Raw genomic sequence first — 15,943 nt, forward strand, 5'->3', positions numbered from 1 at the left:
CGCAGTCAGCAGGGTGAAACCGAGCCCCTGCCGCGTGCCCTGCTCATGGGACACAGTGTGCTTATTCACTGAGAACGCCACTCTGGTCAGCAGGTGGCCCCAGTGAAGCAAAGCTGGTGTTCGAGTCGATTCGGCGGTGGGAGTGTGGGACGTGGGCACGTGGGGACGTGGAGCCAGACGGATTGGACCCAGAGCCTGGCTCCGCCCTTACCCGTGCGGCCTTGGGCCTCACCTCCTGCCCTCAGTTTTCCCATCTGGAAATGGGGGACAATAGCGGGTCCGACCGTGTGGGGAGGCAGCGAGCGCTGTTGGGCGCTCTAGGATCTCTGTTTAAGAAACAATCCCTCTTGGGGCGCCTGGGTGGCTCAGTCCGTTGAGCGTCCAACTCGGTTTCAGCTCAGGCCATCGTCTCACGGTTTGAGAGTCTGAGCCCCGCAGGGGGCTCCGTGCTGACAGCCTGCTTGAAATTCTCTCTCCCTCTCTCTCTCTCTCTGCCCCTGCTCTCTGCCTCTCTCGAAAATAAAGATTAAAAAAAAATCCTTGGGGATTAAGAGGACGCTCATGATGAGTACTGAGTAACGTGTGGAGTCGTTGAATCACTAGATCGTGCACTTGAAACTGATTCAACGCTGTACGTTAACTATGCTGAGCTTTGAAAATATCCTTCTTGGTCGCCCGCGCACCTCGGTCTGCTGCCCCGTCCCTCCTCCCAGCCCCGCGCCTGGCTGAACCTCTCCAGGTCGTGGCCCGAGGTCACGGCCTCCTTGCCCGCCCGCCTTCCTTCTTCACCCTCCCCGTGGACTCTGCTGAGGCCACCTCACGAAGGCCACCTGCCTGAACCAGCAGCCACTCCTTTGTCCCTTTCTCACCCGGCCCTCGGCCGCGTGTCTCAGGTTCCAGGATGCCACACTCTCCCGGTGGAAGGAGTCACCCCTTCTCTGTCCTCGGACCACCTGCTCTGGCCTCCTGGCTTCAAACGCCATCTCCGCTGACGGCCCCCCATGCGTCTTTCCCGTGGGGGCCTTCCCAGCCCGTAGACTCGTGTCCCACGCCCTCCTGACACCTGACGGGCATCTCAGGATTCCCTGCCCCACCTCCCCCCATCGCCCAGCAGGGGGCAGCGGAGCCAGCGGCAGAAGCGTGGAACCTGGGGCCCTAGCGCTGCGCCCCTGCTGCTGTGTGACCTTGGCCAGGTTCACCACTTCTCCGGCCTCAGTTTCCTTTCTGTGTTGTGTAGGGGGGGTGGTGAGGAGGATGACAGTTCTGTCTCATAGGGTTGTAGCAAGGGTTAAAGGAAGCCATGAGCAGCGTGCTGAGAATAGGGGTGCATTGCTCCCCATTTCCTGGAAAGGACGTCACCCCCCCCAGCCCCTCAAGCCCCACACGGGGAGGTCATCCTGACTTCCGCTACGTGTGAGTGCGGGTGTGGGGTGTGGAAAGAAACAGTGGAGGTCCCGTTGACTCATCTTCCAAAACGCGTCTGCACCTTCTTCTGCGTCTCCCCCTGGGGGGGCGGGGGGACACACCCTGGCCCAAACCAAGTCATCACTGCCTGGGAGGACCGGGCCCTCGGGCGCTGCCCCCAGGCTGCCCTCCGTGTGGCAACCAGTGCCACCATTTACTTAAGAGGTTTAAACCACATCTCTACTTCTCTTTTCCTTTCTCTTCTCTCAACTTGTCATCATGGAAATTTCCAGACGTGCCCAGAGAGGGAGCACGTAGCGGACCCCGCTGCGCCCACCAACCATATTCCACGGCAACAACATGCCGTCTGGTGGTACCTTTGCCCCCGGCACCTTCCCCTCGCGCTGAAGTGTTTTCAAGTGAATCCCAGGGCGGCTGGCCGGCCATCTCGGGTCGTGAGTTCGAGCCCCACGTTCCTTAGGCATGGAGCCTACTTAAAAAAAAAAAAAAAAGTGAATCCCAGACAGCAGGCCACTTTGTAAGGACTTCAGTGCAACAAAATAATTTTTAAAGCCGAAATCGATGACATTCTTCTGCGGAGCGAACTCCTGGGCCTTCGCCTCCTTCCCTGCTTCACGCTGGCCATGTCCTCCGGGCCTGTCCCCACTGTCTCTCCCACTCTCCCCTTCTGTCGTCCACATTCGCCAGCTTCTCTCTGTCGTGGTCCCTCCTCCCTCTGCCTGGATCTCCCATTTCCCAGATTTTTCATGAACACTTCCCTCTGGCCATGCCCGTCCTTAGTCTGCATTTGGATTGTTTCCCTATTGAAGTGAAAAGCCATTAAGGGATCCAGGTGGGGGCGGGGGGGGGGGGGCGGGGGTGGGGGGGTGGGGGGAAGGGATCTGGGTTATAGTTTTTATTTCTTATTCTTAATTTTTTAAAGGTTTTTCTTTAAGTTTATTTATTTATTTATTTGAGAGAGATAGCAAGCAGGGGAGGGGCAGAGAGAGAGAGAGAGAGAGAGAGAATCCCTTCCAGACCCCGCACTGTCAGCACAGAGCCCCACATGGGGCTCAAACTCACACACTGTGAGATCATGACCTGAGCTGAAGTCAACAGTCTGATGCTTAACCGACCGAGCCACCCAGGCGCTCCTGGGTTGTATTTTTAAACCATCGCTTTGGCCGCTTTGGAACATGAGTTGGGGGGCGGGGGGGGGGGGGGGGGTCAGGGGCACGAAGACCGTAGTCTGAGTTAATTAAATGAGATGATAGCTACCACTCAACTGTCTTGGTATGCAGTAAGTGCTCAAAAAATATTAGCTGTTATCCGTCCCTGTGCCGCACGGACACTGGTCCGATTTTGAAGCCGAGAGAGGTTCTGTAGATATAAAAATTGTGGCTGAGCGGGGACACGGATGGCTTGCTCAGCGGCCCCGCTGGCTGCTTCTGGGCTGGAGGCACAAGGGTCTGTGCGCGAGGTTGCTGCACTCTCCCTGAACTCCTGGCTTCCTTCTTGGGGTGGGGGGAGACCGTTACAGGCACAGATGACAGAATTGCACCGAGAACGGTGTCCCACAGTACGACACCCCGGTCTGGGAGCATGCGGGGGCGAGAGTTCGTCCGTGCGGGGTCACCAGGAAGGCTTCCGGTGCAGGGAGAGCTAGGCTGGCGGGATCCCCGGCCCTGGGGAAGCTGGGGGGGCTGCGCGCGGCCAGGACCAGCACCCAGGGTGAGGGAGGGAGGGGTGGCCGCCAGGGGGAGCCCTTGGACCTCGCTGGCTTGGGCACGCAGGGGTGCCTCCAGAGGAAACGGGCCAGCTGCCTGCCTTGGGCGCCCCAGCTGCCTGTGCTCCCCCAGCGAATCCCGTCCTGCCACTTGCTTGGAGGGTGGTCTTGGGCAAGCCACTTGGCCCTCCCACACCTTGGTCTCCTCACTGGAGGGAGGAGAGACCCCATGGGGGCCAAACCCCGAACCTGATTTTCACTGCACCCCGGCCTTCGTTCGGACTCTCAAACAGGGACCCTGCTCCTTCGTGTCGATGCTGCTCCGGGCACCGAACCAGCCACAGCCCCTGCCACCAGAGCAAAGAGCCAGGAAGAGAGTCTCTGAGTCCCCTCTGCCAGGCAGCCTTCTCTGCCCTTCCGGGCGGGGTCGGGGGCCTCCTCTGTGTGTCCACCTCTTGCCTCCTTGCTTTCCTCACTCTCACACATCACACTCTGAGCTCCCGTGGGCAGGGCAGGTGAATTCATCCCTGAATCTCCAGTTGGTTGGCAAACAGTGGGTGCTCCATAAATACCTGATTGAGGTATTTATCAGGTATCTATGGGTCTTTCGAGCAGGCCAGGAATGGCTGCCTGGCTCACTGCAGTCTGGTGGCCTCCAAGGCGGGGGGCTAGCGTGGGACCCAAACCCGTGGGCCCCCCCCCCCCCAGATTTGGACGGTCTCCGCCTCCCGTGAGCTGTCTTGAGACGGCCCTTTCCCTCATGCTCTGCTTGGCCAGGACCCCCCAGAAGGGTTTGCCTTGGTCTGGAGTGCCAGGCAGAGCATCTGGGCCTTTATCTTGGGGAGGCACATTGGCAGGGAAAGGTGTGGTCACGTTTGGGTGTTGAGGGACCCCTGGCTGCAGGATGGACGACGGCTGGAGCGGGGCGGGCAGTTGGTGGGGGGACCCAGGCAAGGCAGCGGCCGCAGGGGCCCGTTCGTAAGGATACGTGGGCAAGTCGGTGGAGCACGTGACTCCCGATCTCGGGGTTGTATGTTCGAGCCCCACGTTGGGTGTGGAGATCACTTAAAAATAAAATCTTAGGGGCGCCCGGGTGGCTCAGCTGGTTGAGCGTCCGACTTCAGCTCAGGTCATGATCTCGCGGTTCGTGGGTTCGAGCCCCGCGTCGGGCTCTGGCGCTGACAGCTCGGAGCCTGGAGCCTGCTCGGGATTCTGTGTCTCCCTCTCTTTCTGCCCCTCCCCCGCCCACACTTTGTCTTTCTCTTTCTCTCTCTCAAAAATAAATAAACATTAAAAAAAATTTTTTTTTTTTTTTAATTTTTTTTTTTTTCCAATGTTTTTTTATTTATTTTTGGGACAGAGAGAGACAGAGCATGAACGGGGGAGGGGCAGAGAGAGAGGGAGACACAGAATCGGAAACAGGCTCCAGGCTCTGAGCCGTCAGCCCAGAGCCCGACGCGGGGCTCGAACTCGCGGACCGCGAGATCGCGACCTGGCTGAAGTCGGACGCTTAACCGACTGCGCCACCCAGGCGCCCCCCAAAAAAATTTTTTTTAATGGTCTCTTCTTTGGGGTTCAGAGCACTTAGAAGCAAGCCTTGACTCCCCTCCCCCACTAGAGCCAGGCCCCCACAGCCCTGGGCCCACAACAGATTATTCTATGTCTCCCCATTTCACGGATGGAGGAGCCGAGTTCCAGAATGTTCCACACTTGCTCCAAGTCACACGGTTAGGAGCTGCGCACGCTTGGTCTGGGAACACAGCTTTACTGCTCTCAGCGTCTCGGGCAGGTAGGCCGAGAAAGGCCCGAGGCCACCCTCAACCTGGGCAGGTGAGTCGCTGGGTCACACCCTGAATCTGGCCCTCGGTGTGCGAGTTTGCCTCCCCCTCCTCCGTGCCTCAGCGGCCCCACCTTTAAAATGGGGATCGCGCTGCTTCTCTTGGGGTTGAGGTGGGGGATAAATGGGTTAGCGCATTAGGCACGAGGGCAGCGGCTGGCCCGACGGGCGCTTAGTGTTGGCTCTGAGGGCTGTGCGGGACAGGGGAGCCCAGGGACGTCCTCCTGCTCAGGGGAGAGGGCCCTGGGAGCCCTGGGGGTCGAGCAGGTGCAGGCCGACCCGGCCACACTGTGGAGCTCACGTGTGTTTGACGTGAGGCTCTAAGCTTGCGCCACGGCACGGTTCAGAAAAGGGGCGTCTGTGAAAAAGGCTCTGCCTCCACGGGGTGCCAGAGATGGGCTGGGGCTCCCCCCACCGAGCACGGGGCAGGGTCGGGCATCAGAGCGAAGCCCCAGGAAGCAGCACAGACACAGCAGACCCCCGGGCCGATGGTGCAGTCGACGTTGACGAACACGAGTCCCGTCAGGTGCATCCCAGCAAGGCCCCCCACCCCCCCGCCCCCGGCCCCGGCCCGGCCGGGCGCAGCGGTGGACGGGACACGACGTCCACAAACGGGGAGACACAGGTCTGAATGGAAAGCAGTCGTTGCTTTAATTCTGGTGAGGATCCCCACTGGGGCCCTGCCAGGCCTGCCCGTGGCGGGGCCACTGCCCGCTCCGTTGACATGATTGTTTACAAAAATAAATATGAACAAAGCAACTCTCGAGGGCTCGTGGAGTCAGTCCGACAGCAAGTAGATATGCTTAAGCGTCCGGCACTCGTCCTAATTGCACCAAAAGAATCTGGAAGCACTTGATTTGGTCTCGGAGGCAAGACGGGAGGAGGGGCGGGCTCCGCCTCCCGGCCCCTCACATCTCGGAGTCCGCGTACATCCCGTTGATCAGATAGTCTACCTGCGTGTACTCCTTCTTCCTGTAGCTCTCGTAGGCTTGCAGGCCCAGCAGAACCAAGACTACGATGAAGAGGGTCACCCCGAGCAAGAGCACCGCCAGCAGGAAACTTTTGTTCACCAGGGCCTGGGGAAGGGGCCGGGTGGTGACCACCAGGTACGGGCCCTGCGTGCTAAGCGGGCACGGGGCCGAGGCTGGCACCTGGGAGCCCCCCGAGCTCGCGGGTGTCGGGGCGGTGGACGCGGTACCAGGCGGGGTTTCGGGCCGCACCTGCTCCGGCGTCCGGGGCGTGTCTGGGCCCGCAGCTCCCCGGGTGGACGGCGCGGGGCCTGGCCGCGTCGTGGGGGCCGTGGCCTCCACCTTGGGGGTGGGGGCGGAGTCAGGGGCCGGCGCCGGCGGCGTGCTGGCCGCCGGCTCCCGGGCCTGGGCCTCGGTGGCGGTCACTGCTGTGGTGGACACGGGAGCCACGGGAGCCGTGGATGGGCGGGTGGGCTCTGGGGTTGTGTCGGCGAGGGTGGGCGTGGGCCCACTTGTCGTGCCAGCCCCGGGCCGGGCCGTCGACGCCCGGACGGCGGGGCCTCCTGTGGACACGTCAAGCGCGTGGGGACTCGCGGGGGGCGCGGGGCTGGCTACGGGGGGGCCGCGCGTGCCTGTCGGGGCGCTGGCATTCGCTGTGGTGCCAGCTGTGGTCCGAGCAACGGTGGCCGACGTCGCGGGCGCCGTCGTTCTTGGCAGCGGGCTGACACTCGGGGTCGGCGCGGGGGCTGTGCCGGGAGCGGTCGCGGAGGACGGGGTCCGCCGTGTCGACGCCGCCGAAGCTGGTGAGGGTCCCCCGGAGGCTGCCGGGCCAGCTGTGTCTGTCCTGAATGTGCTCCCTGCTGTGACTGCAGGAGAGCTGGGGTCCGCCCCCAGAGTCCCTGTGGTCAGTGTGACAGGAGGCGTCAGCATGGTCATCGTTCCAGACGTGTCATTAAGGACTCTTACAGCCGCTGTCACCGAGGCATTCTTGGATGAATTAGCTGTCTGGCTAAAGACTAGGTGCCCTTAAAGTCAGAAAAGGGAGAAAAAGATACAGTCACTTTCCATCCTGGGCAGGTGGATTATTCAGGGAGCGTCTTTTTTTTTTTTTTTTTTTTAATTTTTTTTAATGTTTTTATTTATTTTTGAGACAGAGAGAGACAGAGCATGAGCAGGGGAGGGGCAGAGAGAGAGGGAGACACAGAATCCGAAGCAGGCTCCAGGCTCCGAGCCATCAGCACAGAGCCCCATGCGGGGCTCGAACTCACGAACCGCGAGATCATGACCTGAGCTGAAGCCGGACGCTCAACCAACTGAGCCCCCCCAGGCGCCCCATCAGGGAGCGTCTTAATTTCTGGCCCACTGGCCTGGCCGGTGGGGGCTGACCCCACGGTGCAGCGAAATAAAGGAGGGGACGTGGGAGCACGTTCCCCTCCCATCTCCTCCCGCACACATCGAGCCTGCCGCCCACCGGAGAGGCGCTCGCCACTCTGACGTGAAAACTCCCTTCCCTCTGAACCCTGAGCCCATCGAAGGCCTAAGAGCTTCCCTCTCTGATCCAATTCCGAAACATCAGACAGAGTGAAATTCTCACCTCAGAGGCGTGATTGACCATTAACAAAACGCATCAAACACACACCCAGGTTTACAAAGCAGACAAACCACGGCCCGGATGGTCACACCGTGAAAGAATTCTTGGCTTTATGAAAGGATTTGCGGCAGGAATTCCTGGAGATGAACGGTGCCTCGCACGGAGCAGGAGTGTAATGAAATATTTGATGTATGAACAGACGAATTCCTCAGTGACAGGATCAGGTTTACAGGAGAAATTTTGCAGGGCCAAGCAGACGACCCTCTCAGGGCTCAGAGGTCAGTCCCCTGGGGACTTTCTACTCAAGCTGGCCCCAGAGAAGCTTGGCCTGACGGCCCTCCCCGGCCTAGCACCTGGGTGGCCCCGGGGCTCCTGACTCGCTGGCCTAGGCTTGCACACGTCCCTTGGGCTCAGGGTGCTTTGGGACCACTGCAGGCCTGACTAGCAATCACACGGCTTTCTCACTTACGTAGATCCTGGGATGGAACTTTGCTTTCAGATAAGGACAAGGAGGAAATCCAAACGAGCACAAGGGCTGTCCACATCTTGTGGGTGAGCCAGGAGCAAGGCTGGGCGGTCCCTGAGGTTCCCAGCTGGCCACTCCTCAGGCTGCTAACAATTCCCTGCTGCCGGGCTGAAGGATCTGTGGTCAAGAAAGAAGGCGTCTGGTCAGTAACGCACAGCCTCACCTGGGACATGGGGCATGGGTCTGTGCCTGCCATGGAGGGTTCTGGAAGGTCCGCAAACTGAGCCGAGTCTTCCCACCAGGGCCTGGCACCCAGGGAGCCTGAGATGCGTCTCAACCATGGTGGTCTAGTGATCCGCCCGGTGCCTGTATTTGACAGGCTCAAAGCACTCCTTGACCCAACTTCACTCTGTGTCTCAACCTCCCAAGTGCCCATTCTCCCACCCAGAGTTCCTGGTGTGAAAGAGGAGTAGCCAGAGGGTCAAGACCTGACCATGCTCACAGGGCCAAGGCCTGTCAATCACCAAGATTGGCCAAGATCACATATCAGCCCCAACACACTTCTGTGCACCCCACGATGGCTGACCACACCCTTCACACGGGAGATATCATTTAGCTAGCCAGCCAGCCATCACCCATTCGTCTATCTAACCATCATGTGTCATTCGTTCATCCATCTATTATCCACCCACCCATCCATCAGTCTATCCAGCCAACATCCATCCACCTGTCTGTCTACCTACTACCGCATCCATCCATCCATCCATCAACCCATTCACCAGCCACTCCATCTCTCCATCATCCATCCACTCATCCATTCATCCAATCTTCTGAGTGCCCGCTCATGTGCCGAGCAGCGCACTTAGAACAAAAAGATGAAAGCCGGACAACTCTTTCCTTCAGGGAGCCTGCCATACAGTAGGAGACACAGAAAAGAGGTCACTGCCAAGCAAAAAGCAGAGGTGTGATTCAGTGCTGGGAAGCAGGCAGGTGATGGCACACGGGAAGGCCTTGACATGTAAGTTGGAGGCTGGTCCTCTGTGTGGAGGCCCGGAGTTCTGCTGGGGGGAGGGGCGTGGCCAGGGAAGGCTTCTGGGAAAGGGACACGTACGTGGGCCATGTTCTGAAAGACGGATGGGATCCACGTGGTGGGGAAGGGGCAGGGGCAGGGGCAGGGGAGGTGAGTGGGAGCAGCAAGGCCAGAAGCCAAGAGACCTAGGATCAGCCCAGAGATTGGCAGGCTACCACCGGGCAGTTGGGATTTGCAGGGGAGCCCCTGCAGGCCTGAGGTTGGTCCCATGACTGAACACTTGATCTGGACACGGGGCAAACAGGACCCAGGCATGCTGGGAGCTGCAGGGCGGACAATGAGCCTGGGGCTCCTGAGGGCACCTCCAAAATCAGTCCTGCCTGAAGACACCCCAAGGCCTTTGGTCTTTCCACTGGCCCTCACCATGACGTTTTTGAGCCGCGACAGAACGTCCCGGAAGGCAGCCCTTGGGTCATGTGAAAACGCCCTGATCAACTCCTCACCCAGCACGGATGCTACTCACTGTGCTCCGTGGCCCCACAACCAGGCTGGCCCCTGGGGAGCGGGGCAGGCTCACTGTCCTCCCACTGGCCCTGAGTCACGGATGAATCCCCTTCAGCGTCTCTATCCTGGCCCCGATTCGCTGCCACCCCACAGCTTCCAGAGAGATCCTTGTAACCCACAAAGGTGACCCTGCCTCCACTGCTTAAACCCCATAATATCCCCGGATAACCCCGAAGTTCACTACCATGGCCAAGGTGGCCTTCAAAGTCTGGCCCTGCTGCCTCTCCCCGATGGCCCCACCCGCGCTGGGCTTGTGAAATCCCTGCAGGTTGTGACCCAGCGCCGGGCATCATTCTGCCCCAGCAAGCACTTCTAGCCTTGCCGGGGGCTACGCAACACGGCCCCTGTGCGCCACGAAGGGGTGTGTGGCCACAGGGTGGCTTTCTGCCTCCCATGATCTGGGAGACTGTTGTGAAACCGCCCTGTGACTGGGAAAGTCTGTCGAGGACAAACTCTTCGGGAAGGCTGGCTCATTCCTCGATGCTTCTCACCCCTTTGCGAGAGTCCCCAGCTTTCTTCTAGCTTCAAGTTGCACCCTCCATCCAAAACTGTCCATGAGGGCTCCTGGTAGCTCCCAGGTTGAGAGGACTTAGCCCTACAAACCACAGATTTGCATCTGTTTTCTAGAATGCAAAAGGCATTCTTTGTTCTGACAGAAACAAGTGGGGGTAGGGTGGGGAGAGAAGAATCAGACGAAAATCACAACATCATGAGAGGCAAGAATTGAAACTGGAAGGTTTCGGGAACAAAGAACTCACACTCCCCCATGAGCTGAGGCCACGCAGCTGGGCTCTCGCTAAATAAATGTATTTAAATGGCTCTTTCTTTGGCCAGTTACGTCTACTGAATGCATCTGAAATCTCCCACTGCTGAGTCCAGCACGCTCCCTGTGTAAGGCCTGGGTCGGGGGTCTGCTGCGGTGGGGTGCTGTGACCGGGGCTTCCTGAATGTTCTGTTGTCCCCCTCGCTACCGATCTCTAGGGCAGGCTCGGCAAACTTTGTCAGTAAAGAGCCAGATGGCAAATGTTTTAGATTTTGCGGGCCACGCGGGCTCTGTCTCAGAGACTCAAGTCTGCTGCTGTAGCACAAGGGCAGCTGTGGACCCTGAGTAAACGCCGGGCGCGGCTGCGTCCCGATAAAACTTTATGCACAAGAACAGGCAGCCGGCAGACTTCCCCCGCAGGCCAAAGTCTGCCAACAACCCTACACTAGCGTTTCAGTGAACTTCAGGGCTGATAATCCAGCTAAGGGAGGGAGGGACTGATCCGCTGTGCCGAAACAGATTTCCTCCTTCTCTTTTGGTTCCTCACGCAGAACAGACGGGACAGTCTTGCTCCCGGTCTGGGGACAGCCTCCAGGCGGCTCCTCCCAGGGCCCCTGCTGTGAGCGGGCTCCTCCTCCACCCCCGGCATCGGGGAGGGGCAGCACCCCCCCCCCCAAAGAGGGGTTCCCCCAAGCATTTTGCTATTCTGACCCAAGGCCAAGAGAAAACCTCCTGTGGTATCTGGCATCTGGGTCACAAGAACAGGAGAGGGCCACAGAGGACCACGTGCTCCCAGGCCCTCCTGTCCACCCCTGCTCCCGGACCCCCCTCGTGGGCTACCTCAGAAGGCGGGCCCTCTGACGGTGACGCACCTGCGAACAGGCCCCCCTCGGGGCTTCGCTGTCTTTCCCTTGTGCTCTCTTCCTTTTCCCACTCCGTGGTAAAGCCCTCTCGGGGCCCCCTCCGGGCTCGCCGTCCCGACACCAGGCAGGTGGCCCTGCGGGCAGGGCCGTGGACACTCACTAGAGGCAGCCGCTCAGGGCGTGCTCCCGGGCTGGGCCATCTTCCTCCGTGGAGAGCTGCGGGCTTGGCACCGTGCGCTCGCCGGCCGAGGTCTGGCTGTGCGGGGCGCGAGAGCAGCGAGGAGGCACACCCCCAGGCCATGGCATGCTCTGGGGCACATGGGCGACATGGGCAGGTGCCCCACTCTGCTAGCAGACGCATCTAGGGTTGGAAAAACAGTAAACACTCCTTAGGAGAAGCACAGGGGGAAAACCCAGGGAGGAAGGGGACACTGAAATAGCGTTAAATAGATTATACTGGGAAAATGACAGTGTGTGACAGAACTTTCAATGTCAGGACTTTAAAAAAAATTTTTTTTAACACGTATTCATTTTTGAGAGACAGAGACAAAGCATGAATGGGGGAGGAGCAGAGAGAGAGGGAGACACAGAATCCGAAGCAGGCTCCGGGCTCCGAGCTGTCAGCACAGAGCCCAATGTGGGGCTCGAACCCATGAACCGTGAGATCGTGACCTGAGCCGAAGTGGGATGCTTAACCGTCCGAGCCACTCAGGTGCCTCAATGTCAGGACTTCTGATGTAGCACTTTCTACTGCTAGAATTTCTTCAAAGGAAGCCACTGGATGGGTGTTTAAAGATGGAGATCTAAACAGATGTTCATCGCAGTGTTATTTATGACAGCAAAACAACTGGAATGCTTACGTCAGATTTGGTCCCATCCACATATCAAATACTATGGTGGCTGTTCAAAATATACTACTTTCGGGGGGCCTGGCTGGCTCAGTTGGTGAAGCGTGCGGCTCTTGATCTCGGGGTTGTGAGTTCAAGCCCCACGCTGGGTGTAGAGATTGCTTAAAAAATAAAATCTTAAAAAAGATACAACTTTCTATTTATTGACATAGGAATATGTGCAGCATGTATCATTAAATGAAAAAAGCAGGTCACCATGATGCTATTTTTATTTATTTATTTTTGAGAGAGGGAGAGAGACAGAGTGCAAGCAGGGGAAGGATAGAGAGAGAGGGAGACACAGAATCCGAAGCAGGCTCCAGGCTCTGACCTGTCAGCACAGAGCCTGATGCGGGGCTCGAACCCACAAACTGTGAGCTCGTGACCTGAGCTGAAGTCGGATGCTTAACCCACTGAGCCACCCAGGTGCCCCTTAAAATTTTTTTTAATGTTTATTTATTTTTGAAGAAGAGAGAGTGCAAGCAGGAGAGGGGCAGAGAGAGTGGGAGACACAGAATCCGAAGCAGGCTCCAGGCTCTGAGCTGTCAGCACACAGCCTGATGTGGGGCTCGAACCCATGAACTATGAGATCATGACCTGAGCCAAAGTCGGCCTCTTAACCGACTGAGCCCCCCAGGCGCTCTGATGCTATTTTTATTTAAAAAAGACGTTTGTTAAGGGGTCTAGAGAGATTTACACTGGAACATTAATAAAGTGGTTATGCCAGGGGAATGAATTTCCTGGTGATTCTCATTTTCTACTGCATATATATGTCTTTTTTTTTTCTTAACACCAGCATGTATCGCTTTTGGAAAACATTTCTGAAAGGCTCCAACCAAAGGAACCAATGCCTGATTTTCTTCAAGTACTTTGAACTATTAGGCAGAAAGGCACAGAGTAATCCTACTGAACAGTTTCACATACAAATTTTAATAATTTAGAGAAACTCCGTGATTTACATATCAGGAACTACATCTTCCAAACTTTAGAAGAATCAGGAGTACAGTGGTAATGCAGAGATATTAACAGCACAAATGGAAATCATCTCATTGGTGAATATTTAATATAGACTCAGGAGATTAAGAAACAGCTCATCACCTCCTAGAGTGGCAGATATTAGTAGGTGGTGACGCGTGAGGACCCCCACGGGCCCACTCCCTACTACGAACGCTCACAAGTGCACACACACAGCCACACGCACCCTCGTGTGTGCACACAGCCACGTGCATACCCAGCCGCACACACCCACAGGCACACACGTGCACGCATGCTGCCACATGTGGATACGTGTACGATCACACGCACAGTTACAAACACAAAGGTGGGTGCACATATGGAACATTTTTCTAAGGCCATGTCAGGAAACACCACAAGTTTCTCAGGAAACTTCTACGGGATACCATCAGCGCTTATTCACTCCCAGCCAGAGGGGCTGGTGATCACTCCCACAGAAATGGGAATTGGCTGCTGTACTGGAGTCAAGAATAAGCCCTCGTTGGGTCGTGACTTCATCTCTCTGGAATGGTCCTGCCTCCACTTTCCAACAGCATATTCTCAATGTCACGATCTGTGTGTGGGGACCTGCGCTCATCTTTATAAGGTGACTCACAATGGACAAAGCATTAACAAGATTTAAAATGATAGTCTGTCCCGCAAAGGCTTCAGTAAGCCTTAAACGAGGGTCGGGCCAGTTATTCTTACGGTGCAGGGAGACTGGGTCGCCCAAGGTCTCAGACTACGATAGATGGAAAGGAAAGAGACCCCTGCAGCAATAAGAGAATAAACAAGAATGAAGTTATTATTAAGCGGAAGGCCCGAAAAGGGAAAGACAGGTGTTAGGCTGGTGCCGGGACTTCCTCTTTCTCAGCGATCAGCTCCCCGCAAGTGCTGCAGGGAAGGGGCAGCACCCCTTGAGAGAGGAAACACTCCCGTTAGAAAGGCACCCCCAGGCTGTGGCCATAGGTGTCGATTTCCTGATCCTTTTCTGGTCCACGATCTCGTGATGCCTCCCAATACGCCCTGTCTCTGAATTCTTGTGCTCCCAACCTTGGCTTGATTTTTTTTTTTTTAAACTCTTTTATGAAGCTGTTTATCATATGCTGAGCGCTGCGTACAAGTTACATGGACTCAGACTCCAAACTGCTGAACTCCTTTTTCTGGCCTTAGTCAGGTTCCCAACATCCGGCACAAGTAATCCTTAGGCTCAGTAAGGGACTGGGCAGTGTTACCCCCACATTCCATCACTCGTGATATTTATCAGCAGCCACGTGACCTGGGCCCCCACTCCAAGCTGGAGAAGCTGTATATACCAAGGAGCAGGAAATGCAGCAGCAAATATAGGGCAAACTACAGATACCTAATCCTGACACGTCACCTGGCTGAACTTTGGTCTCAGAACCCAAGGAACACAGGTTTGTGGTTTTGTGTATATAGACAGTGCCCTGTGGTCTAACGGATGTGTCTGCGTGGCAGATGGAAACCTGCAGAAGTGGGTATCATCTTAATCACAATGCTTGCTTCCAGGCTTCTGTAAGCTTTGGTATCACGGCTAAACGCTGGATCACAGGCTAATTTTTGTCGGCGGTGTGGGCTAATTTGACATTCCTTTGTCCGCTAGGCAAGTCCGGCATATAAGTGGGAACCCATATTTTAAATACTTTCCTCACCGATTTTATTGAAATTTCAGAGATGCTTCCTCCAGGGGGTAAAAATAACTGCACGTTGGCATAGGCAGATTTCTAAGCACGATGTTTATGTCTTATGGCAAGCCATGTGGATGCTGATCCCTCCTATCAGCCGGATAGTTGACGGCTCACAGAAAGCAGCCACCAGGCTCACATGGGGGAGGCAGGCAGGCAAGCAGATGGAAATGCACAACCCCCTCCCAGGTAGAGGGCCTGGGTCACCTAAAAGGCCAACTCTTTCTTTGAGGGCAACACCTCCTGCCGCCCAGCCTTGCCCCGGGAAGACCTTTGAGTTCTCTGAACATACAGGAGTGTTCCAACTCTCCCATCCTCCGCTCCCGAACTCGAACTACCCGGGCCTCTTCTCCGATTTGGGATCCCCCTGCTCCCTGCAGCCCTCCTCCTCCCTCCAGCCTCTCGGACCCGCATCCGTGCCCATTCTGAGTCTCGGTCCCCAACGGGCTCCTTCCGTTCCTTCTTCTCCGCTATTCCTCACCTCCAGTCCTCTCGTCTTGCCCCTGTGCCCCCACTGATCTTTTCTCTGTCACCCTCCTGCCTCGCGTGCCCCGATTCAAGCCTCCTCCTGCCCCCACCTCCCTCTCCCAGGCGCAAGCCGGTCCAGGGAGCCGTGACAACAGCTCCCCGGACGGAGGCGCGGGCCCCTTACCCGGCGCGGCAGGCCTGCGGCGGCCGGGCGGCCGTCGGACGGCGGGGAAGTGCCCGCGGCCCGGCGTGGAGACGTGGCCGGCAGCGGAGCAGCGCCCGCGAGCCAGGACTGCTCGGGGCAGCAGCCCTAGCTCGGGCCCCGCCCGGACCGCCCCGGAACTGACGTCACTAGAGGCGGGCCCGGGAGGGCGGGGCAGTCTCGGCAGGAGCCCTGAGCGGCCGGGTGGTGCCAGGCGCAGCCGGAAGTGAGCCGGAAGCCAGGGGCGTGGCTGCTTGTAGACCCCGCCCACCGCGGGGCGGCTCGGGCTCCGCAGTGCTCGCAGCCGGAAGCGGCTGGAAGCGGCTATTTCGGACGGGTGGCCGGCGGAAGTGGTGGTGCTTACCCTCGGCTGCCCGGCCGTGGGTGCTGGGTCGGGGCAAGGGACGCTCGGACGTACCCCGACGACACGCAGGGCCCCGAGCCCTAGGGGTGACCCGCAGCTCTGCCCTCCTCC

General features: G+C 57.7%; 1 protein-coding gene across 2 annotated transcripts; it reads right to left on the reverse strand.

Moving 5' to 3' along the window:
- Positions 1-5,607: 5,607 nt before the first annotated feature.
- On the reverse strand, positions 5,608-15,588 carry CD1H11orf24 (chromosome D1 C11orf24 homolog). 2 transcript variants are annotated; one of them, XM_042904804.1, is made up of 4 exons: positions 15,451-15,588; positions 11,222-11,573; positions 7,996-8,169; positions 5,608-6,960 (listed from the first exon to the last, which is right to left on the reverse strand). In XM_042904804.1, exons 2-4 carry the CDS (start codon positions 11,571-11,573, stop codon positions 5,876-5,878), a joined length of 1,611 nt encoding a protein of 536 aa, XP_042760738.1. In that variant the 5' UTR covers positions 15,451-15,588; the 3' UTR covers positions 5,608-5,875. The 2 variants fall into 2 exon arrangements, with proteins under 2 accessions (XP_042760738.1, XP_042760739.1); XM_042904805.1 differs by lacking the exons at positions 11,222-11,573; positions 15,451-15,588 and adding an exon at positions 10,078-10,138.
- Positions 15,589-15,943: the final 355 nt, after the last annotated feature.

This window comes from Panthera leo, chromosome D1 (assembly GCF_018350215.1).
Source record: "Panthera leo isolate Ple1 chromosome D1, P.leo_Ple1_pat1.1, whole genome shotgun sequence".
Lineage (NCBI taxonomy): Eukaryota > Metazoa > Chordata > Mammalia > Carnivora > Felidae > Panthera > Panthera leo.